This window comes from Meleagris gallopavo, chromosome 1 (assembly GCF_905368555.1).
Source record: "Meleagris gallopavo chromosome 1, MGAL_WU_HG_1.1, whole genome shotgun sequence".
NCBI lineage: Eukaryota > Metazoa > Chordata > Aves > Galliformes > Phasianidae > Meleagris > Meleagris gallopavo.
The window spans coordinates 113,235,828-113,262,681 of record NC_139404.1 but is presented as its reverse complement, the minus strand read 5'-3'; the positions used below and the strand labels follow the sequence as shown (position 1 = coordinate 113,262,681).

The window sequence follows — 26,854 nt, the reverse complement described above, 5'->3', positions numbered from 1 at the left end:
ATGCATTTCAGAAGCACGAAATTCATTTCACTAATATGAATGTGTCTGATTACTAAAGTGCCAGGGCTTAAAAGATCACGTCTTATCCCATTTTTTGATCCTTGAATCAGCATATATTAGGACTTCATGTGCCAACAAGAATTTTTATATTGCTAAGTTCCAGTATATTCACTGTTAGCATGCTTTGCGAATGTGTGAAAATATCCTTATTTCAGTCAATTATAACATCAAGATGGACAGGTTACTGATAATCAAGAACATTATTAAGGCCTCAGCTCAAATTTTGTGCCTAAAAATTTTGGACATTCTACATGATATTTAATCAAGTATTTAGTTAACTAGTACAAGTTACAAATTCAAAATAAAGCCATTGGAAGATAGACTGACTTTAACCCTACATAACAAATATTGGTTTCACACTCTTGGGACTTCCTACTGAAGGGCATAGAAAAATTCTAACACAAACAGAATTCATAATCGTCTACTCTATAAAAAATATTTCATCTGGGCAAGTTTCAAATGAAGCACATGTTAAATACATGAGTACTCAATCAGATCATTACTTACATTTCTGCCTAGTGCTTACTTGAAAGACTTGAACAGTATTCTTTAACCATGTAAAGATGATACTTTTATAAGAATTAAAAAACAAAAAAATGATATGAAAATTAAAAAGTCCATGGCTGTGACTAACATTATAAAAAATAACTGCTGGTGTTTAAGAAGTAGAGTGGATCTCAGTTTCAATGCTCACTTAATTATGTTTTAATAGAAAGCCACAGGGTTCAATTTAAACTCTCACTGGAGTGTTTTGAATGTATTATAAAGTTTGCAAACATAAACAGCAAAGATTACAAAGTCTCAGAATAAAATCGATGATGAACATAAATTCAGACCCAATGCACATGACTGCATTAACACTTCGAACTTCGTGACACTTTCCAAGACAGGGCAGGCCTGCAGTATGAATAAAGGCCATAGAACTTCAATGTAATTTATTGAGAAGAATGGAAAGATTAGTGGTGAACTAAGACAGAAAAAAAAAAAAAAAGGAAGCTAGAAAAAGGATATCTCACGTAACCAAACACTGTGCAAAGTTGTCAAACAATGGCATGCAGAGGTATTACTATTTTATTTCCAGAACACTCCACAATTTCAGTTGCAGCTGGGATTACTGAAGTTTGTGCATTTCTCTTATTAAAAAAAAAGTTTAATAACATGCTCAAGTACCTGGTTGTCAGTGTTTCAAATTTGTCATATAAAGGTATCTGCTACATTTAAATTCACTCTGTGCCTCAGTCCCCATATGTAAACAAAGATAAGACCATTACGCTGTTCCATGGGAGATGATTTGATGTGGGAAAATGTTCTTAGCTTAAATATTTTATTTGCTTGAAACACAAACTAGTCTCAAGTAAACCCTCATATTTTTGTCATAATTGTCAGGGAAATTATTTTGAATTGAAGGTACGCTTAAATTTAAGGTATGCTTAATGTCACCAGTTAAGAAAACTTTTTTTCTTTCCGCCATATTTGCATCTAGTGATACGTTTACTTTGATCTGACTTTTGATTTTTCTTCATTTCTCTAGAAAATACAAATACACAAAACTAAAATAAAGCAATGTTTATGAGGCACTTAGACACCACTGTGATGACTGGTTTGAAACAGCCTATGAGGGAGTTAGCCATTTTTCTTCACAGCAGAAACGGATTACTTCACAAGAAAAGTGTGCCTTACAACAACAAACTAAACAAGAAAAAAATTCTTGTACTGAGTTGGTGCTCTCAGTGTGAGTGCTCCCCATACTGTCTGCTGCATTAGGCAACCTAAAACAAGGCCACCACATCATCTTCAGTTCACCATTTTCTGAGATTTGAGTGCTTACCTGTGCAACCTCATTAATTTCTTTTCAAAAACACCACAATTTGAATATATATCATTTCTGCTGCCACAAAATACCTTTTAAGTAGAAAGTTATCTTGACTTGGTCTGAAAAGTCTGTATTAGAATATACAAATAACAAATAGTGCTGGAAATTACTCGCTTAAGAATAAAGGCAGAAGACATAAACGGGGAGAAGCTTAAGGAAATTTACGTTATTAAGAAAGCTATTTAGCAGTCCTGACAGTACATGTACACTGTTTTATTACTTACTGTACAAGACAGTGAACCTGAAATTAACTTCATAGGTTCAGTTAATTGAACTCCAGAATGTAACGAAAAAAGTAACATCTAATTAAAGAGGGACAAGAAATGAAATATCCACTATTTAACAAATAGTTATTAATTTCCTTACAGACACATTTTATAATACCATTGTCAGAACTGCAAATCAAGGAACATCAATGTTTATTTTAAGAGTTATCTTGTTCCAGTTGATTGTGTTCCAGTAGATCTGGTAGAAACAAGCAGTTTTCAGTCTTTGATGCAAACATGTAAAAAAACAGATGTGGAATATACTTCTACACCAGAAGTTTGACCTAAACAGAATCATGTCACACTATTTATGCTTTCATCAATGGAATATCAAAGCAAGTGCTACCAATTCTCCCTGCAAGTGTCAGCACTCATTTTGTTATTCTTTAAATACAGTTACAAAAAACTAGAAAGCCAAAATCTCACTTTTTCTGTTGTTTTACATTCTTTGCTTAGAAATGTGGAGTAAGAGATGCTAAGATGGCTGCTACCCAGTGAGAAAATACAGCTACTGTAGTGGGATTTTTGTTCCATCATCCATTCAGTGTGCAGATGACATGTTTCTATTCCCAATAACAATAGTGCTATTTTCACCCAATGCTGAGTCATAAGCCTCTCATTAGCACACTAGTTTTAAGTCACCTTCAGTTCACCTTCTTGGTATTTTTCCACTGTTTAGCAGAACTGACCATTACAAAAAAAAACAAACATAGATACCAAAAGGGCGGGGAAAAGAGCTCCTAAAGACTTCTGTTCAGGAAAGTAGAAAAGCTAAAACATGCTTAAATATGAATTAGTTTCTACAGTGCAAATCAGTGCATCCACATGCTGCTACGAATCTCCATTCAGATGGTGGGAATTTTAAGACTTAGAGGAGGTTTTGTAAAAGCAGGAACTACAAGTTGAGGCAAATACACATGGAAAAAAAAAAAAACACAAGAAATTTACTGTTAGGTCACGTACAGACATCCTAACTTGGTGAGGAAATCTTTTTCTATGAAATGAGATTATTGACAACTGTAGGTTAGGAAAAGTTTTAAATACAGTTTACTATCTTCATAATTGCAACAGATACTTACTATAATTGATAAGCCACGATTACAGTTTGAGTGAACACTTCATCATCAGATCCCTTATTAGCAGTTATCAGACAAAAAACGAAGCTCTGGTTAATCAAGTAGTGATCTTACTAGTAGTTTGATCTCCAACAGCAACTGGACCACACATGAAAGGCTGCTTGCTTATTATTTACAGCTTCATGGTTCTGCAGGTACCCTAGATACGCTAGGGTTCAATGCAGGTCTACATGGTCTTTATGAAACTAAGTGTAAACTATCCAACTGATTTCTGTGCTGGGGGAAAAATGATTCTATAGTATATTTTTCTAAGGGAGAACAGTTGGGAGGGATCAATCCAGTGAGGTCTCAGCTCCAAGACAAAATGAGCGAAGCCAAGCTACTGGAATTCTGGCAGATATTACTCAGTAGTAAAATTGTACATTATTATCTCTCCTTCACAGTGTGAAAAATTTAAAGCAAAGGGTCTTCTTTGACTCTTACACTGTCTACAAAAAAAAAAAAAAAGGTTTTGGTTGTTTTTGTTTTTAATTTACAGATTTTCTGAAAGTGCAATTTAACATAAGGTAGATTAAAAAGACTTTATCTGATATCACTAACTAACTAAGCCCAACAAATTTAAGTTTGGTTTCAGTATGAATTACTCTTGAATAAGTAAAATAATGTTTAAGTCAAATAAAAAAGTCCCATCACAACATGCAAAAATTTTCTAGCTCGGTACACTACATTGTTCCTGGCTATGCGGTGACAACAGAACAAATGCTCTTTGCCAAGTTCTTTCATTGATTTTAAACAGAGCACATCAAGGACAAGTGTACAACAGGGGAAGCATAACCCATTACGCAGTAATGGATATTGCTAAAGGTTGCTTCATTACCTTTACTGGATGAGTGGCTGGTTTTTCCTTATATAAATGACACCCTTTAGACAAAACCTCTTCCACATTCGGCTGTTTAGCCCGCACTGCTGCTTCAGTTTCCTGAAAAATAAAAACACGAGCAGTATAGATTAACTGTAGCATAAGCAATGAGACTGAAAAATCCTCCATGGGAGACTGTAAACCAACAGCAAATTAGTTTCTGCTCAGGACTGGTTTCTGGAAAACTTATGGATAGTAGCAGCTCAGGACAAAAAAGGGTCACCAGAGACAAGGGAAAAAAAAAAAGGAAAGGCATAGAAAAGACTGAAGTTAACAACATCAACAGTGAAAGGTCTCTTTATGCTAAACATTTCAATAAAGCTATTACAAAGCTGACCAATTTATACTGAGAAAGAGAGACTACGAAGCAAATTCAAAACAAAAGTAACAGTGTCAGTTTGTAAAAGTAGAGGCACTTATTACCAGCTACATCTCACTGAATTAGCAATAGCATACTCTCTAGCAATTTTTCTTTTTTTAATCCAGAAAAGTATCATCCAGGTGCTAACACATGACAACTCCAAGAAAACCTTCATTTTTGTTAGGTCCTTACTAAATAAGTAATGTATGAAGCTCCAAATATAGATAACAACAACAACAAAAAAAATACTGACAAGTATAACAAGAGGCAAATTATGTCTAAAGTTCCAAGATTCAAATTAAGTACTACGATTTAACATAAGCAAAAGAGATAAACAAAGATCCCATTGTTATCTGAGATATGTAAATTAAGTGGTTTGTTTCCATTTTCCTCTCTCCACTTTTCTCCCATCTATTTTATAGCTTGATTACATCATCTCATGTGGCTGCTCAACTTTTCTGTCCAAAATCTCAGTTAATGTTAATGTGAGAGCAGACAAGGTGGTATGTCAGTCTTGTCACTGTCTGACACAACACATCATTTCATTTATAGAAATATGCTACTACTTGTTCCGCAATAAACCTGTAGAAATCTGTTTCATTTCAAGTCTCAGCAAGGGACCATTTTGCTCTAGTTTTTAACTCAGCATAGAAAATACACCTAGAGCACAGACTGAATATTCTTGCAAAATACTTGCAAAGCATTGTGGATCATCAGCAAAAATAATTGTTGCCGAGTTCACTATCATCTTGTATTTGTCCCATCAAATATTGTTTATCAATACCAAATAAAATAAATTGAAGCTTGGCTGATTTCTTCCAACAATATTTGAAACTTCTGTATTATTGTTATTATGTATTTCAATATTAATGAGATGTACCTGCATGAATTCATAGAGAATAAAATGAGCACTGAAAAGAAATGAACAATAGAACTGAGATTATGGGGAGTGGAAGTTTATTAAACCATTGATCAAGCCCTCATTAAAGTCCTATTTTCTTTTTATTTCAATGCTACATTATCTTTCTACTTTCCTACACACCACATAAAGATGAGGGGCAATTTTCTATCTTAACAAAAGAATATGCTTTTTAGTGTTTTCTTTAAACTAAATTGTTCCCAACATTTTGTCACTATTTTGTTGGTTTGCATTGTTTCAGATGATGTCTCAAATATCTGCTTTGTAAAATGATACTCTTTCATGGTACCGCAAAAAACTTAGCAGGAAAAAAAAGTATTAAAATTACCTGCAAAATTCCAGAATATCAAGCTCATTATGGGTACATCTACACCACTGGTTTAACTTGCACAGATGTGCCTTTGGAGCAGATTACTCATCCCCCACTCATCATGAATTGGTGACTGCAGACTGCTATGTGAGTGCTCAAACTGGTTTATTTCTGGTTATAACCAGAGGAGAAAAGTGTGTTTCAGGAGAGCTCCTTACACAAGGGCAGGTGCTGGGGGTTATTTGTTAGTTACATTACAATTCTATACATTAACTCCAGCATCATCTAAGAACATCACAAAATGATTTTTAATAAGTATACACCTGGCAAATTAAATCCCTGCAAATAACTTCGAGTGAGCTGTTTGCACAATTCTCTGCCTGATGGCATGACAAATTTCATCCACGGAGCAAGTTCCCAGCAATCTCAAATCCATTTGCTAGATGGTACTATATTAATGCAGCTCAACAGATAAGAGCGTACTTGGAAAATACTAGTTCATCACTCAGATCCCACCAAAGAGAATAAGAAGGTATGAACTGCAACTTGGCCTCCAACAGTTGCTTGTAACAAAGAAACTGCGCAAGACTCCAGTGAATAGCGAACTGGGAGAGCAGGGCCTGAAAGCTGCTCTCAATCACAGAGCTTAAGCTACTGTTGAAGCTTAAGATGACTAACATGAGTTGTCTGTACTTGTGTTTGGGGGAAAACATTTTTTTCAGGAAAACCAAAGACATGATTTTTTAAATGTCTTTACTCCAGTCCGTCCACTTTGCTACCACACTGACTGTTTTCTGCCTGAGAATGCTTGTAGGACAGCTGCAGAACTCTCTGTGAGACAGAGCTGATTCTACAGGAATTTCACAATTTATAAACACTGTGTTAAGGGACTGTAAAGCTACAACTGGGCTGGGTGATGAATATGCTAAATACACTTTTCACACATATAGTGAATTAAAATACATCACTGAAAACTGCTTTCCTCAAAACATGTATAAACAACAATAATCAAATAGAGGACATCTTTACTTCACAAGATGCCATTTAAGAATTTTCATTGGTGTTAAAATAGTGTATCTAAACAAATGAAAATGTTGCGCAGAGCAAGGCATGTTGGCTTCTGCACTGAATACATCAGTTCATCCCACTAGATAAACTCACAGGCTGAAAAAGTTGCAAGGACTTGTCTATAGTCCCATCTGGACTATGAAAATCTGTTGATACAGCTCAGAACTCAGAAATTCACATTCTGTAACTGAAATCAGTATATTGGCTAAACCTCTGGCGTATATGCCAAAGGAAGAGAAAGTCTGTTGGCTCGACATGTTATTTGAAGATACGGTAGCTACCCTAGCAGACACAGGCTGGTTGACATATGCTGCACTTATACTAGGAGGTCCAGACTACTGTCTGTGAAGTATCTGTCGCATTTCAGGCTGTGTATTGGCGTAACTCAAGAATCTGACTCATTTTCTCTGGTCAAAATATGAGAATCAGGTTTCCCAGTGACATAACATCTACAGGACATTTTCTGAAAGGAACAGCTCAGAGTGATTAAACTTATGTCTTCCTGGTGATATGCAATGCAAAAATGGAAATCAGTTGCAACCTTCACACAAAAAACTGTTACTTTGTATCTTTTAAAATAATATATTAATTTCAATTTTTTTTCCATCAAGATTGCATTAAATAAAGATTAAAGAGATCTTTTTTTTTCCAGGAAAAACAGAAACAATGAGCATTTTCCCTTCACTTTATTAAGTCAGATGAAGTAGTGACACTGAACAAGGCAATATACTAAAACCTGAAATATAAAATACTTTGGAAGCTTCAAACTTCAATAAGACTCTCTTGAACAATTATATACTCATTTTTTTTTTACTCGATAACAAAGTTACATTTAATTATACATTTCTTTCCTTGTCTTTATATGAGAGAGAGACATAATAATTCACTAAGGTAGACTCTCTTTTTCAAACATATAAGAAGGTTCACTGAAATATTCACACCTATCTTTCAGGTTACTATTCCCAGATACGTTGGGGAAAAATGCAATTAAAAAAAAAAAAAAAAAAAAAAGAAGCTCCGAACTTTTCTCCCACAAGTGTTGATTCAGTGAAGAGCTGATGTCCTGAAAAAGAGAGGAAAGAGAATGGAAAAATGTGAATATGTTCCCATCTTCAAGAACTCTGGCTCTTAAAAAGAGGCCTCATTTTTCTTTTGAGTCATCTCTGCACATTCCCATATATGGAGCAGACTAATAGGCTGAAGCACCACAAAGAAACATAGGCAGATGAGACAATTAAAATACATCAAAGTTCAGCTACACCACAGTGAGCACTGAATCCCTATGGTAGGTCCAATAGTAGTCAATAGCATTCTTGGTGTTCAATATAGATATTCTCACATTAATACAACACTTAGGACAAGCTGTTAACAGTTCTGTGGCCATAATGACGTAGGACCTAAACCACTGATGCCAGTGCTTAAAGACCAGAGATAATGAATCCTCATAAAATTCAAGGAGATACATAGAAAAGAATAGAGGTACAAACTGGTAACAGATGAAAAGGTTTGATAACTCCCTGAATATTTCACTTATCTCTACATAGGAAAGCAAATACTCAGGGAACATCAAAGTTACAGAACGTAACTTCATCCTCCTGACTTAGGATTTGATGAAAGAAAAAATAGAGGTTATTCAATTTAAAAAACACTCTCTTAGCAGTCTTGGTTAAAGTTTAGCATACAAGTGTTTTACTGCTACAAAAGATTTGCAACTGTTGGGCAAGCAATTTCAAACATCAGCCTTAAAAATGCCATTTCAATGAGTAAATTAAGTAACTGACCTTTCCTCCATTACTTTAAATCATTGCTATTTTATATATGTAAGAATCAAACTAAGGTCCCAATACACTGTTAGATTCTACCTTAATAACAGGAAGAACATTCTGAGATTCCTCTAGATTTTTTTTTTTTAAAATAGCGTGTAAAAAGACAGTCATCTGTTTTAGCAAGACTAGAAAGCTGATCTACCTATAGCTCTTGACCTAACAGAAACAGAACAATTATGAAGACCCTTTGTAGGAGAAAATCATTTCATAGGAAAGAGCACTACAGAAAGCACATTTCCCTTCTAAAACTGAAATGCTTTGATTTCAGAATTTGTAACTACTTTCTGAGCCTATGAGTTCCAGCCATGGGGAATTTGTAAAATACTCAGACACTATTTTCCTCCTCCTTTCAAGTTTAGTAAATAAAGATTGATTTTCAAATGAGTTTCTGGCTACAGAAGATAATTAGAAAAAAATCAAAATATATTACAGTACTAAGAAGGCATTGTTGATTATAACATGTCTTCCAATAGTCCTCTTATGGAATTAGTCTGTAATACATCATTTGAAAGGGATATTCATGAGCATTCATTTCTGCAGTTTGTCTTCCAACAGTTACAATGTTCCAGAAATGGCATGTATTACTGGAAGAAATAGTAAAGATTTTCGGACATTACAATAAAATGCAATAGAATAACATTAATTGTCCCTGCAATGCTTCAGCTTTTACTGATCTGAAATAATTTTTAAGCACTGATGTTTCCACACTAAAAAATAAATAAAACAAAATAGCAAATTCACATGCAGAATCTGGACACCCCTACAGAAGGCACAGTCCCAGAAGCTTTCTCTGCCTTCAAAATACTCATATACTAAGTATTTGATTTAAAAAAGTATATTAAGCTGTATAAAAAGAATGAAAAGTATGAAGAAAGGGAGATTGAGTACTGTGTGACTTCCAATCTGGCCTTGAACACCTCCAGGGACGGGGCATCCACAACCTCTCTGGGCAGCCTGTGCCAGCATCTCACCACTCTCTCTGTAAAGAACTTCCCCTGACATCCAGCCTAAATCTGCCCTCTCTCAACTTCAAACCATTTCCCCTTGCCCTGCTGTTACCTACCCTTGTAAACCGTTACTCCCCTCCTGTTTGTAGGCTCCATTTAGGTACTGAAAGTCTGCAATGAGGTCACCATGCAACTTTCTCTTCTCCAGGCTGAACAAGCCCAGCTCCCTCAGTCTGTCTTCATAGGGGAGGTGCTCCAGTCCCCTGATCATCTTTGTGGCTCTCCTCTGGACCCTTCCCAACAGCTGTCTTTCCTGTACTGGGGGCTCCAGACCTGGATACAGTACTCCAGATGGGGCCTCACAAGAGCAGAGTAGAGAGGGACAATCACCTCCCTGTTCCTGCTGGCCACCCCTCTTCTGATGGAGCCCAGGATACCAATAGTCCTGGTCCACCAATGCCATCATCCCATCATAGAAGGCCACCAGATCGGTTAGGCATGACTTCCCCTGGCGAATCTCAGTAACTTTCAAGTAACTCAGCCAAACTTCTAAAAAGCTTTTGAGCATAATGAACTAGTTATTATTTCCTCAAAAAGATACTTCATGTACCTTATATATCACCTCTTAAAAAAAGATGAAAATAAAAATAAATCTTTTCTTTTTCAAGATGCTGGATACAGGTTATACAGTCCATCCTGAAGGCTAAAGATTCTGTTACAGATTAAAAAAATATACTATAGGAAAATTTTGCTACCTTTTCATAATCCAGCTGCAGTTAATATCAGTTAATATTCCATTAGAAATAGGATTTTTTTTGAAGAATTCTGAGCATAGACTGTTGAAAAATTCTAAAGAACGGAAAGCTTACAAAGAAATCACTGAGCAAGCTGCTCTTCGAAGTCCCATAAAAAGATTTCTGGAAAGAGTGATAATTGATAGACATACAGAATATCATGCTCTGGCTCTATGAGTTGATTAAATTTACATTTACTGCAGATCTAAATAATGCATTGAAAACAGGAGTACTTTATGTAATCAAACAATATTTCATCATCAGAAGTTTTCATGTTTCAACCTTTTGCCAAATTAGACACAGATGTCAGAAGACAGCGAGATAAATTCAAAGGGCACATATTCCTTACATGCTCATGCAAATGTTATAAACTACTTGCCCCATCCAGAATATAAAAATTACTCATTTGAAGAGAACGTTAGGAAAATAAAAATGTAAAAGAATCAATAGTGACGTGAAATACAACTTTTCTGGCCTAGCTTGTCAAGCAGGCACTGACAAATTAAGGCTAATGGAAAGAAAAAAAAAACAACAACACAGGAACGTCCTGTCAACAGTTTCTTTCTCTCATGTGGATGAACATTCATTCTTCAATTTATCTGCAATTAGATTTCCTACTCCACAGTTACATTATTCTCTAACTGCAGACTGTCAAGTATATCATGAAGTGATTGACAAGAGTTGACGGCTCTCCTATTGTCATTCAAAACTTATCAAGGACAAAACCCAAATACAAGTTGCTTTTAAGAATAGCGTTGCTTTTTTTTTTTTTTAATTATTTTTTAAGATGGCAAGCTTTATCTGCCAAAGTTGAACACAATATGCTGTTTGCATACATGGCAAGTGACCACCACAGAAAATTTAAAAAAAAAAAAAAAAAGTATAAATCCTATACTCAGAGACAGTAGAAAGCTTCTTTAGAAGTACAGGGTAACAAAGCTGTGAAAACCTTAGAAAGAGTGCTCAAGTACAGAGTAGTAAAGGGAGGCATGAGTGACACCCAGAAATTAAATAGGGAGTGACAGGGGAACTGAGTGGGCAACCAGGAAGGACCAGTGAAATTGAAAGATGATATGGAGGCAAGGTGGCTGGAAATTATAAAGTGGTTTTTAATACTGCCTGGAGCAAAGATATGGAGGAGTAAGCAGAGTTTCAATGAGCTCAAACTGGAAACAGGATTTTCTGCACTTGTTCTACTTCCTATCTGGACTGCCTCCTCTGTCCGCTCCTTCAAATGCAGGGACTCATATTTCTTTTGCACTTCTTCCACATATGTAGTCACCCTTATCTATCGTAATTCCCTAACAAACTGTCTTTATCCCAAGTGCAATAGGGAAAGTGCAAGTCCTGAGGCAAAGACCTGGAAAAAGCCAGGTTTTTATACTCCTCCTATGGCTGGTGGAGGTATGCTGACTAAAGGTTTTCAGATGACTGGCAGAAGAACAAGCACAACTACCTCCCTTTCCCATGCACATTCTGAGCTTGCCAGAAGAGGTAAGTAGCACCATCAGCAGACATTTGTACAACATGTAGGCTAGGGTTGCCTACCTGGGTTGGAACAAAGCATTTGCATTTCTCTAGCAGGAAAGTAATTATGATCAAACTCAGCACCCTAGGCCATGTAATTTCAGAGAGTAAATTATTACAGAGGCTAAGAATTTGTGTAAGGGAAATATTAAGTGGAAGAGAAAAGCAACAAAGGAGGATGCTGTTTGACATACACCTGTGCAAATTTTGAGGAACTATAATATAACTCTACATTTAAAACATAAAAATTATGATCAAATCTTAGCCATGGAATTACTATCACAATAATTGCATGCATAGCAAACAGCATTATTCACAGACCAGAAGACAGCTACCAATAGAAAACTTTGAGAGACAAAATTTGAAAACATTCAGGCAAAGAATTAATATTAAAGAAAAATTATTTTAGATGCTCATTTTCAGACCAGCACACTGCTAGCAGTGTCTTGATCATATATCCAGAGTGCTCCAGTGATTCTGTGACTTTCCAGAGATACTCTGCAAGCCAAAGGCGTTTCTTCAGAAGCAGTATGCTACCATTACACCTTCATCTCTGGTAAGGAGACTTTTTTCCATAGGCTTATGGAGAAAGATAGTAAGTCTTAGAATAATACCTGTATGGACTGAATGGAAAAATCAGGCAAATTCTAAAAAGGCAACAATTGAAAATGAAATGGCACAGCATTCAGAACTCCTTATATAAATGCTGGCTGTATGTCTATATTAATAACTTAAAGATATAGCTATTCTGAAAGAATCTACACTTGCTCTTTAGAGAAATACATTTAAATAAAATGTTAATATTTTGGAGAGGACTATTTTATTTCTTCCAAAACAGAGCACATTATGTATTAGCACACATTTAAAAATTGAACTCAGTTTTTGTTTTTAGTTTCTATTCACAAGCAATCCTTCTAATCAGTTTTTCTCTCATGCAATTTGCTTGTTCATCCATATGAGTTTCTGATCTAATGCCCATAGCTGTATTTCCTGGTGGCAGTAATTTGTCACACCACAGCTAGTGTTTTCACTCCTTAGTCTCATACTGCAATGCCACTCTCCAGTTCCATAACTAACAGATACTCTAGCAGTAGCTGAACAAGCAGAGCACAGCAGTCACAACATAACAGTCCATTGCTCTTGACAATAGATGCAAAATGTTCCTGCCAATAATGGCTAGATTCTGCTACTCAACACAATTTTTCAATTCTTAGGACTGCCAGCAAAAGAAAACTCAGAAGAAAGTTTATGAGGAATATATGCATAAGGAACAGAAAGTAGCACTAAAAAAGTATCTAAAGTATTAACCTATTTGTAACCTTTTATTGTATTTACCTTACTAGACAGTATCTTTCTGTTCTTTACATATTTGTATTTTTAGAAAGTATTTTGGTTAAAGATTTCTCATGGACTCAAATCATAACAGTAAAGCTTATTAAGATATGTATATGGATTCATAGGGTAAGTGTTCATATTTTCCTTCTGACTGTAAAAACCCCTCTAGCTTCTGTCTAAAGTAATTTTCTGAAGACTTAGCAATTCACAGATACTACACACACTATACTTAAGTGCAATCTGTCTAACAAATTTTTGTATGCAAGTTCTACACAAATACACAGTTCTTTAAAAAAAGAAAAATGAAAGAATATTTCTACTCCTATATAATTATAGTTCTAACAGGTCCCCGTAAGGACAAAAGAAAAAAGAAAAAAGAAAAAACAAGAAAAAACCACAATTATATACTTAAGGTTGTGATTAAAATTGACTACGAGGAGGTAAATATTTAAAGGGGAAAAAAAACAACAACCAAGAAAAAAGTTCTTTAGACTTTCTGAAGGCATGGGAATCAAATCGCTAGTATAACCACAAGTTATACTTGTCCTTTGAGGACTCCCTTACTTCTTAACTTTCAGGTAAAGTAAAAACAAACAGCAGAGCATTCAGTAGGAAGAAACAAAAACCAGAATTTGCACAAATTCCTTTAGCCATAGTTCTGGAGCTGCACGGCTATTGATGCTCTAGGAAAGCTGTTTTTAAGTGTAGTGTACAGGTCTTGATCCTATGTTCAGAATAATATATCCCTAAAAAAGTTTATCAAATCTGGATGACTGGATCAGAATAAGTTACAAAATGTTAGTGCACAGCTTTATACATTCTACTCAGGAGATAATGCTGAAATTCCTACATTTTCCATTATAGCAAAATTTGCCACCTACTTAAACTGATTAGACTTAGCTAAAATAACTTTGTGATTAAAGATAATCACATTATTATCAGGACCATGAAATAATTGCTTTGAACAAAAAATAATTAGTTTTTGAAATAAGATTCGTTATACACTCCATATTTGCCGCCTTCTCTGAATTAGGGCAACAGTACTGATGGTTAGCAGAGTTTAAGATAAAACTTGAGTACTGTCTGTGAATGCAGTATTGAAGCTCTCCTTAGTTTGCTAGAAAGATCAAACAAACAAACTCAGCCTAGGTTAAACATAAACAGGTTTTTAAATTCAACTACTGAAGCAATTCATCACAAAATGCAGATGACTGTCCATACCTGAAAGTTAAAAAGCAGCCTCGTTTCAGTTTGTTCATTTTTGATAAAGGCATGCAACAGTTCAGGCAGAAAATAATTGAGAAAACCAAACTGATCAGTTTATACAGCACATCAGATGGGATGATAAAGGCAGTATCTCCCAACCTCAAATTGAGCTAGCCATACTAATTTTGATCATGTCTGATAGATGAGCAGTCCTGTGGAGAAGGACCTGAGGGATCTGATTGATGAGAAGCTGGACACGAGCCAGAAGAGTGTACCTGCAGCTGGGAAGGCCAACTCTGTCCTCTGCCACTGTAAAAGACGGGTGGCCAGCAGAGCGAGGTCCCATGGGGAATATGGTATTGAGGCCTGAGGGCACCAGCATAGATAGGATAGATGCATAGCTGTTAGAGCAAGTCAAGAGGGGGGCCACAAGGATGATTAGAGGGCTAGAGCACCTCTCCTATGAAGACAGATTGAAGGAGTTAGGCTTGTTTAGCCTGGAGAAGAGAAGGCTCCAGGGATACCTCAGTGCAGCCTTTCAGTACTTGAAGGGAGCTCACAAGCAGGAGGAAGACTGACTTTTTACATAGTGTAATAGTAATAGGACAAGGGGGAATAGCTTTAAGCTGGAAGAGATAGAAGCTTAGGTTAGATACTGGGAAGAAATTCTTTACTCAGAGAATGCTGAGGTGCTGGCACAGCTGCCCAGAGAAACTGTGGTGCCCCATCCCCGGAGGTGCTCAAGGCCAGCTTGGATGGGGCCCTGGGTAGCCTGAGCTGGTGGGGGGCAGCCCTGCCCATGACAGAGGTTGGGACTGAATAGGCTTTGATGTCCCTCCCATCAAACCATTCTGTGATTCTATGACTCTGTTATACATTTAATCCAGAAACAGAGAATAGGATAGATGAGGTTTTGTTTATATACGTTACTTCAACCTCATGTTATCAGAGGTAATTACAGGCTTCACTTTGCCATTACTGGCAGATGTACTGGTAAAAATATAGCAGTATGTACAAAAGTATCCATACAATGAGACCTGAACATATCTACTCTGAAGTGGTCTACTTACTTAGCTATATCCAATGCGGTACTGTACACAAAGCTGTTAAGTACTATCATCTCATGATTTTGTAAGATGGACAATTTTCATCATATTTTCTTCACACCTTTTTGTAAAATTGGAAACCGATGATTACTACATCCGACTAAATTTGTTAAGTTGGAGTACAAAATCACACAGAATTGCTATAAGAGTAACATTGTACCAAGGAGAAAATACACAGAAAACATAAATACTTGGAATTGTACTCACAAAAAAGCAAAATTGCTTCTAACAGACTCTCAGCAATACCAGGCAAAGTATTCACAGGTGAACCAAATAGTCACACAGAGAAAGAACACTTGAACTCACCCAACTGATGGAAGGACTCTCTGGCTAGGTAGCTCTCCTTCCCAGAAATAGTTGAAGAGATACACTCCTTTTAGGGGCTGGCCCTCAAGTGAGCTCAGGGTGGCTCCACCTGGGCCACCCCCTTCTGGTCTTGTGGGGAGCACCAGTACAGACCATTTGCCTGTGCTCCTTGGGCCAGCCACACTTCCTCACCAGGTGCTCAATCACCAGTTCAAGGCCTGACCTAACAGTTCCCTTACATATTTTGAGCTAGAAAAGCACAAACAGTTGTAAAAAGACACAACATTGAATATATTCAAGTTGCATGAGAAGCTACATTGAAGGCTTATTGCAATAATTGAAGTGTTCCAGTGTTCAAGACTAGCAGTAGTGTTGAGAAATTATAATAGATGCAGATTTTGTATTTCTCCATGCATATACGTAAGTATTTCATAGGAGCAGTCTCTATTATTATGCCAGTATTAGAATGAGACATTATGCTAATGTGTTAGAAAAATTACGTAATACTTACAAATAAATAAGATCTACTTCAGTATTATTAAAATGGGAGCTTGCAAATATGAATTCCAATGCTGATTTCTTTAGGCTGTTTCGTTACATTTAAAAATATATATCGTCGTTTATAAAAGAAAACTGGAATAATGGATTAACAGTGTGAATACAGCATATACCGCTAGAGATGTTTTTTAAATCTTGGAAATAAGATTCTGGATTAGTCCTATTTAGCGAATTACTGGTTACTCACTAAATCAACTAATAGATTTATAGGAGTAACTCTACCATTATTTAAACAAGAAATGAGCGAGTTATTAAACTCTACTTAGGATTTCGGAAACCACCACTAAAAATTATGATGCCTAACTGAAGGCCTGAAGACTGGGGTCTGAAGGCACTGTGGTCTCTAAATTCCAGACAAAAGAATTATGAAGAAAAATTACATTGGCATAAAATATATTAGGGTAGCAAGAGACATGTTGTCACTCTTTAAATGATGCATAGAACTATAAGAGCAGAAAGAGATAAAAGAAAAAAAATATACTCAATTTTAATAAAAATAGAAAATGTATTTTATAATAAAAGCTGTTATAAATTACAGTATGCTTCTTGATAGTGAATGAGTTTTAAAGAAGTGTTGTTTCAACAAACTTATGATGCTCACAATTTTCTTACAAATTTTAATGCCTTTTAAAATTGAAATATGCATTTAGTTTAGAAGCTAAGACAATGCCTAAAGACTTGCTTGACACAAAGTAGTCCAACCAGAGAAAGAGAGAGAGAGAGAGAGAGAGAGAGAGAGAGAATACCTGTGATGACCAAGGCATATGCTGGACACATCCCAACTCTCTATGCTTGAAGTATCTCATCTCCTATTTCCTAACTGTATCACAGTGAAGAAAAAAGGAGTCTGTTCCACTATCTACTCCACCTAGATTCAGCATACAATTCTAGGAAACAATAGGTATTATGCATCCAGAAACATTCTGAAGAACTTTTCTCCCATATACTCTATTAAGTTTGAAATGCAGTGATAAGAGAAAGATGGGTTAAACCTCTCTGCTGGCTCATGTCTTACTTGCCTTCCCTTTATGATCTTCAATACTCCCCTTCCTCTTTGATCGTACAAGATTTCATCCCACCACATCAGGACTATACAGTTTCTTTTTCCCTATTCTGTTAAAAGCTTTTCAAAAATATTCCTCTATCATCACCATAAAGGGACTGAAACAAACAAACAAAACATCTCTTTCACAAGCAATAGAAAAAACAGTATTCTTATAATTTGGAGCAAATTCAATGGTGGAATCAGTCTACACGAAAAAGAATGAAAAAGATTGAAAGAAAGAAATGGAAGAATTCTGATTTTTTTTTTTTTTTTTTAAATACAGGAAGTGAGCATAGATAATTTTCTTTGAAGTAATTTCCATCCCTCATTCCATTTATATAAAGACATTTGCAGAGCTATCCTAATTTATCTTCTTAAAAGGGAATGAATGTCATCACTGAACTCATTCTGTCAATTATAGGACTACGACAGAACTTGAGATTCACTATTTTCCATAATGTGATTGTATGACATAGAAAGGTTTCAGCATTAAAACAGCTGCACAAAAGCAAGGAGGATAAAATGAATTTAATAAATATTGTCTGCAAAAAACCATGACTTTAGAAGCAATTATTTCATTTCATGCAAAGTAAGAAGAGTTTAAAATATTTACTTTTTTTTTTCTTTTTGCAGAAAATTGCAACATGAGAACCAACACAAAAACAGTGCTGGTTTTTAATCTTTGCTTATTTATAGGCACTTTTTAATACCTAAATACACATTGAGAAGTAGATCATAAATACTTTATTGACAATTACTGAACAATCAGTTTTATTGATTTCTAGATATCTTAGATGGTTAGCAGTTAGATGTATTTCTTGCACCATGAGAATCCTTGCGGCCCTAAATATTCTGATTTTCAACTAGTCTGATTCACTTGATGAAAACTGCTCAAATGGTCTATCACTGATATTCTGAATTTGATGCACTAGCTTTTTGGACTATTCTTTCATGATATGGTTTAGCAAAAATTATGTATTATTTTTGTATTTTACCTTGCCACCCTAAACAGCTCTATCACAAGAAACTGTCTAATGGGAAAAAAATAAGAATTTTTATACAGCAGAATCTTAGGGAAGTGTTGAGGATTTACATATCAAAGCTATATTCTTAATACAAACCATGCAGCTAATGCTCCAACTGACATTTTGACCATAAAACATCTAGATTCCTTTTTAAAACAGAAAACTTACCTTAATATCAAAAGCTCCTGGCTGACCCACTTGGTTATAAAGCTCTAGCTGGTTTTTGACAGGTGTTACCCACAATGTCAGTTGATTTATTTGCTGATCAAGGTCGATGAAATCCTTCAGCAGAATTTCTATTTCTTTTTGCTTCTCTGGTAGATCTCTGGACACCTGAAAAAATATCAGAAGCTGGTTTTGTAGTGAGGAAAAAAAAAACAACAATATAAAGCAATTTAAAATTATACACACTTATACTATACACATAACAAATACGAGTTAATTGTATACACCTCTAGAAGGAAATGAAGGAAAGACTATAAACAGTAGTCAAATTATTATGGTAAATATCTTGCCAGTCAGTTACAGTATCTCTTCCCTACAAATAAGTAAATCATCAGACTTCTCATTTTTGTTATTTTACTATTGCATTTGTCATACATAAAAAGTTTGTTTTCTCTGTATATGAAACTACTTTTATGCTCAATTTTTAATCTGAGAGACCAACAGCAAATATAAAAACATGAAAGTGACCATTTGAATGACATTTAACCTTCCTTGGCCTCCTTGATCTGGAAATTTATAAGCATCTGTTTTCTGACAAGGGGTTTAGAGTTGTCAGTTTTGTCCAAATTTGCATGAGCAGATGCATATAGTGAAAAAAAAATAATGAAGAAATGTGTCATCAATACTGAGCTCTGATTTGCATTCAAAATAGTCAGATTTTAACCAAGTACATCCTTTGCCAGTAATTAAAAATTATTAATCAGTGAATGACACAGTTCAAATCTAACAGCACTGAAGCATTTGGAGTAAATACAGGAACAGGTTGAAAATAAATAAAACAGGTTGGAGCCAACACTCCATGCTGTCCTTCCCAGCTTGTTTTCTATAGCTGAGAGGTGAGGTGTCACTATACAATATGGGCAGCATTGCAAACATATACCAGAGGAGAAACCATCTGGACTTGGAAAATAATTAGAAACAGCAAATAAAGGTCCTGGGAAAGGGATAAGAAAACATGGCAACTAGCTATTAAAAACAGTCAAGAAGTATGGTTAGTCATGTCAAGGAAATGGAGTTTCCTGATGTTCACTTCAAAGCACAGGTTTTTACTAACACAGACCTTGTAAAAGTAGCAGAACGCGAAGTTTCTGATGCACACAGCACAATATAAATTCCCTCTGAAGCTGAAGCTCAACAGTATTAACAGAAGTATAACTATCATGTTGCCCAGCTACCACAGTATCACTGGTGTACACTAATTCCTATTGATGTTATTTTACAGTAGATAATAATCAGAAGCCAGAGACATTAAAGCAAAGAAGGTTACAAAATAACAGCAGGAGCGGGAAGAAAACAATTTTCTCATAGCTTATATACTTCTTTACAAATTCTGTTTGAAAATACTGATCTGTTGATACTACAAGAACTCTTCTACATATATTTCATATATGGTTTACTAGGCCATACTTACAAGATGATTCTAATTCATTAACTTGATTTGCAGTTTGTTAAATTTTCTCTGTTGTTCATTATATCCACCCCATAACAACCTTTTTAATAAAAACTGACCCATGAGTCAAATCGCTTTTTCTATCCACCCAATCTTGTTAAATATAACAAGAACTCCACTTTTCCAGTATGGCCCAAGATACGAAAGAACACAATTAAAAATACATTCATTTCCCTTATGTGTTCACTCAGTATTTATGCATATCTTGGCCTAATTTCACAGAAGATTAGTTTCATCTTTCTTACAAGGTTAGAATGATAATCTTCAATGTTTAGTAGCTTTAATATTAATTCAAACAAATTCCACAGAAAACCTATTAAAAACAAATAGGTAACCACTGGCAGAAAAAAAATCGAAGGCGATGTCTGAAAATCTGAAATTTTAAATTAATCTGCCTTTAATCAGTGTTAATCAAATATATTGGGTCAACTAGAAGACAGACGAAAAATAAATTTGTATCATTTTATGGGAAAAAAAACATAAAATGATTATATACTAAGATGTAGTATTAAACTCTGATAAATGAGAAAGGAGAAACAGCAACAACGGATGTGAAGAAGAGTGAGGTAAAATTAATAGAGCAGAAATTTAGGGTAGATCTTAGGTGAAAATTCTTAACTTTAAGGGCTGTGATGTGCTGGCACAGCTGCCCAGAGAAGCTGTGGTGCCTCATCCACGGAGGTGCTCAAGGCCAGCTTGGATGGGGCCCTGGGTAGCCTGAGCTGGTGGGGGGCAGCCCTGCCCATGACAGAGGTTGGGACTGAATAGGCTTTGACGTCCCTTCCCATCAAACCATTCTGTGATTCTATGACTCTGTTATACGTTTAATCCAGAAACAGAGAATAGGATAGATGAGGTTTTGTTTATATATGTTACTTCAACCTCATGCTTTCAAAAGTAATTACATACACACACATGCAGACACACACGAAAACAAGGCAAAACAGATTCCACCTGAAGTGAGGTGGCAACGTAAATAAATGCAATCTTCTTACGAATCAGATCCAGGGCTAAAATTGTAGCACAAATGTGATTATATTTCTTTATTTTTATTAATTATAGTGATGTAAATAAATCAATAAAAACTAAATCTATGTCAGTATGAATCTGTTCATTTTACAGAGAAACTTAATGCCTTTTCCTTCTACCACAGAAATTAAAAGAGCAACAGTAGATACAGAACTTCCCTCAAATTCACAAGTTCATGGCTATGGACAAGTACGTAAGAAACAATTTTTTTGGCTAGATATTAGTAAGAGAATACTGTGTAAGATCCAGGTAACAAGTTTCATGTTATTGTGTGTAAAACAGATTCTACAATTCTGCTTTTTTTTTTTTTTTTTTTTTTTTTTTTTTAATTCTGGAATCAAGCAGTCAAGCTGCCTAATCAAATTAGAACCTCATGAGCTTAAGGGAATTACAAATCCTCCCATTGAGCCAAGGTACTGCTGCAGGCTGTCTCTGGGTAGACAGCTTATTTCCTGAAGCATAATTTGAGAAACATTCCATGGAGTAACAGACAAGGGTACATTGATTCAGTCTCCTGATTCATGCCCCTCTCTGTCACAGCTGGACATGCAGAGGATCTCCAGATTTTTCTCTGCTTCTTAAGTTAGAATCTTTCTGTCTACCTTTTAGCTTGCCATCTTTAATTGAAGAGGAGTTTCCAATCCTCTTCAATCAATTACAGAACTTCTTTGATGGGCTTCTCCAAGTCCTGGCCGACATGATACAGCTCCAGAAGTCCTATCCCTGAGATGGAATTCTGATACCACTGGGACATAAAGCAGCACAACTGTCCTCCAACTAGTTCTTAGCTCCAGGATGTCTCCAGGGAGGAGTAAACATGTCCCACTCCTAAGCTCTTTTCCACAGTTTTCACTTTTTGGCCTCTTTCTTCTCCCTCTTTTATTCCTTTCTTTTGTTGTTGTTTTTTGCCCAGTATTATCCACCTGATGTCTATCTAGTTTCATCCTCTATAATATCTCATTTCTTTCCCTTCTATTTAAGAAAAACTGTTTCATTTTACTAGAGAAGGATTGACATCCTTTCATAAGCTACAAGACCAAAAGCAGTGGTGCTAAGGCACCATCTCTACAACAGTAAAAACAGGGTGAGCACATGAGACATTTTCTCCAAATTCTGCCTAGTCTGAACACAATCCTGAGGAAAGCAAAGAGTTTTGTAAGCTGGCAAGGAATAAAGTGTAAAATGGACAAAAAATTGAAGAAAGAACAATTTAATTGGGACAGCTTTCTAAAACTCTGACTTTCTGCTTAAAAATTAATATCTTCAACTTTACCTTATTTGGCAGCAGATCAACAATGAAAACATACCTTTGTTTGCAACCAAAGGAAAAAATAGATTTGAAAGTGCAAATGAAAATAAAAGCATGGATTATTCCTTCAAAGAAAAAATTCTGATTTCAGCATCAAAGGACTATATAATTTCAACGATGTGTCAAAACATTAACGCATGTGAAGCATCTAAAATTTTGTACTTTAGTTCAAATGTTAATTAAGTTAGATTAATTGGTAGCTTAGTAACAGAATGATAGAAAAGATTTATATGTCCAAATTGGAAAACAGTAGAAGATCCTAATTTTACAAACTGACACTGGTCTTCACAATACATAGCATTATTCTTATCTTAAAATATCAGGCCATTTTTCACTTAATTAGTTTTATGTACTTCAGTTTTCATCTTTTCTTTAAAATACTAAAAGAATACAAATAAATGATGATATCTCTGGAAACATGAGAATACTCTGTCAAATTTAAATATCTGCATGACTTCAAAATCTAGATCTTTATCTAATATTGCTTATTTCTGTTCCATCTGAACATCACATCTTGGATATCTTCCTTCACTAAAAGCCTAAATAATCCACTTTTAGGTTCCTTCCATTCCTACCCCAATGTGACAACTTTGATACAAAACCATACAGTTGCTCAACTTAGCTGTATAGACCTCAACTTATCTGTATAGACCTCAAACATTTAACATGCACTAGTTTTCCACTGCTACTTCCTACTTTAGCTTCAGACAGATAACTGTTTTTCCAATAGATACAGTTGTGTGCATGCACTGTGTGATGACTTAGAGTGAAGCAGACGGAAAGGAATACTGATTAGTATTGTAAATATAAAAGAAAGAAATTGTATAAGGTATGTCTTCTGATGTAAAATCGTATTCAATGGTCCCTGTTCTAACTCCTTATCAGTATCCAGAAAACAATATCAATATCATAGCTGTGTAGTTCAATCCTGCAACAGAAAAAAAATATTCAAAATGAAAAAAATGAAAGTAATTAGGTGGAGATAGTATGAAAGAAAGAAAAAATTAGGAATAATTTTGTAGAGATTAAAAATGTTATCAGAAGTGAATGAATTTGATAAACAATGTAGTTATTAAGGCATCACTTATTATCAACAGCTACCACATGATAAAAAAAAAAAAAGAAAGCCACTAAAATGACTTATTCAAGTAATGAATGCCTGATTTTGAATATTTCCCTTCTTGCTTACAATTCAATGTCAACGTCATTTCCCATTTACCTGGAAGGACAAATAAAAGATTGTGCAGACTGCTAACAATGTTTTTCTTGTACTACTGACTTGCAAAGGTCCTTCTGATACACAAAGCATTTCCTTAAAGTGGGCTTCTATTGTGGGATAACTGGCAGTTTCAGGTTTTAAAAAATTACGCCATTGATTTTATGCAGAAAAACTTGAAGTGTGTAGTCCAATTCCCTGCTAAAGCACACTTCCTAATGTAAGACAAGCTTCTCTTCTTTCTGCTTTACTATTCAATTTTTTCTAAAACAAGAGGAAAAAAAGATAGGTGAATCCAGGATAGTCAGCCCACAGCATAACTGGACCAAAAGCACGTTTAGCTGCTGTCCACACAAAGACTTGGATATGAAAGAAATAAGTCAAGTCATAAAAAAATTAAATACAAACTTTAATACTGACTTAACGGTATATTACAAATGACACTTCCATAACATTATTAAGATGATTACATAAAACAGCAATTCTTACAGTCACTGTTCAGAAAGTTTTATCTGCCTAAAATCACTCTCCCTATACTGTGTATCAAGGAATGATTTAAAATGGAAGGGGAGAACTTAATTTTTATGCATCATTTATTCATGAAAAACAATCAGCGTAAGAAAGAGTTTCATGTAAGTTCGGTTTTGGACACCACTTAGTTAATTAACTGAGCCATTTTCATTAGCAAACTCAATATTGACTTTAAAACAAAATCTATGTAATTTCTTCTAAGTGATGAATATTTATAAACTACAGTGTCTCTGACAAAGTTGGAAAAAAGGTTATTTTACTAGAGGAAGACAAATAAGCTACTAAAGTATATTTATAAGATTATCATTTTCAATGTAGCGAAGGTATCATGTTTCCCTACAAGATTCCCAGCACCTAGCCTCCAAAATACGTAGAGAGGTCTTCTCCTTACTTTTTTTTTTTTTTTTTTTTTTTTTTTAAATTCTTAGATATGTATTTATAATATTTACAAGATTAATTCTTATTTAAAAGATCATCTTTTCCCATTCATGGAGATGAGTAATGCAATTCACAAATGCAAGACAAGAATGATTTTCTTCTTCATTTGGCTGTTTAACTTTTTAAAAAGTATACAAATGTATCTCCCAACCCAATGATTCATTTTGTTTTTCTTACATGGTAATATAATAACATTGATCACAATCACCTGAAAAATAACACACTTTTTATATTTAATATTTATAACTAATTGGCATTCGTTCTTCTGTGGTACTATCTCAGTGAATTTCTTTTGACAAGGGCATTTTCTGAGCACAAGACCCTCCACCTTAAACCTCTGTTGAATACCTAGTGCAATACTTTCTTTATCTTTGTCCCTCACTCAATTCCAGCAAGTTCAAAAGCAACTGTAAAAGGTTTAGAATTTGATTCCTGCATTGACTCTTAATGAGGAATTCTCTGACACAGGACAAGAAAATTAGTCCTAAGTAAAATTGCTAATTGTTCTTTCCCTGGTTTACAGCAGAAGATACCATATCTATCCCTCAAGATATTATTAGCCTAGAAACAAGCAAACTCCTGCATGTACCCCACAGTACTTGTATCTTGCCTAAACAGTTACCTTGAACCTGTTAGTCATAGCTTTCTTCCCAGAGAAGAAACCAGAGTCTGCTGGGAATTGAAGAGGGAGAAAATGGCAGGCCACAGTGCTACACATTGCACAGAGCTGGATGCGCTACTGAGGAATCCTGAACAACACACTCATTGAATCACTTGAGCTGGAAGGGACCCTTAAAGATCATCTAGTACAAATCCCTTGCAATGAACAGGGATGGACACCCACAGCTACATCAGTGTGCTCAGAGCCTCGTTCAGCCTGACCTTGACTGTGGTCTTGAATGACCACATTGAATGAAACCTTGAATGTCTCATCCACCACATCTGTGAGCAACCTGTTCTATATTACTTTGAATCACAGAATCACAGTACCACAGAATTGCCCATGTTGGAAAAGGCCTTAAAGATCATCAAGTCCAACCACAACCTAAACATACTACCCTAACAACTCTCCGCTAAATCACGTCCTTGAGCACCACATCCAGGTGGTGACTCACCCACCTCCCTGGGGAGCCTATTCCAATGCTTAACAATCCTTTCTGTAAAGAAGTGTTTCCTGATATCCAACCTAAGCCTCTCCTGGCACAACTGGAGGCCATTTCCCCTCGTCCTTTCACCTTTCAACAGTGAGAAAAGACCAGCCATGCTCTCACTGCATTCACCTTTCAGATATTGGAACAGAGCAATAAGGTCTCCCCTCAGCCTCCTTTTCCTCAGACTAACCAGCCCCAGTTCCTTCAGTCTCTCCTCATAGGGCATATTCTCCATGCCCTTCACAAGCCTTTCTTTGGATCTGCTCCAGCACTTCAATGTCCCTTCTGTACTGAGGTGCCCAAAACTGAGCACAGTACTTGAGGTGGGGCCTCACCAGTGCTGAGTACAGGGTCAGGATTACTTCCCTAAACCTGCTCACTACACCATTCCTGATACAAGTCAGGATGCCATTGGCCTTCACACCACATAACGCTCAATCTCTTCTTGCTACTTGGCAGACTGAACCCGTCACTGCTTTTGTAATTCCAGTCAACAGAGTACTTCCTGCCTGCTGCTGTATCTCATCAGCTCTTCTTTACCTTTTTCTCATAAGAATTTATATTACCTGATTACTTTACTTTCAAGACCATGTCCAATACTGAAAGCTTGACTTCAATGTATAATCAGCTCACAGTGGCAATCAGTCAATAGATAATTAACCATAGGATATATTCTTCAGCGCTATTGCTTGCCTCTGAAAAAGAGTCCCAGAAGCACAAAACTGCCACAGACTTTCTAAAAATTGTCATCTGCCAGAATGCTTGATAAGCAAAACAAAGCCAAAAAAACATTGCAATGAAACAAATGTCAACAGAAACAAAATCAAACAAACACACACACTTTGATTGGTAGAGGAAATCGATATAATTGAATTTAAGGTTTGCAATACAGCAATAAAATCATTACAAAACAGCAATGTCTTGCATAAGATATATGTATGTCTCGTATGTTAGATAATTAATGCACAGATAAACTAT

General features: G+C 35.6%; 1 protein-coding gene across 15 annotated transcripts in view; it reads right to left on the bottom strand.

Annotated features, from left to right (window-relative positions):
• Nucleotides 1-26,854, bottom strand: part of DMD (dystrophin) — a 1,154,126-nt gene that overhangs the window by 349,911 nt on the left and 777,361 nt on the right. For all 15 annotated transcript variants that reach the window (XM_085210257.1, XM_085210277.1, XM_085210286.1 and 12 more), the window contains 2 exons: nt 18,696-18,860; nt 4,153-4,254 (listed from right to left, as the gene is read on the bottom strand). In XM_085210257.1, coding sequence (XP_085066383.1) covers nt 4,153-4,254; nt 18,696-18,860 — 267 coding nt within the window. The remainder of the gene's footprint in view (nt 1-4,152; nt 4,255-18,695; nt 18,861-26,854) is intronic.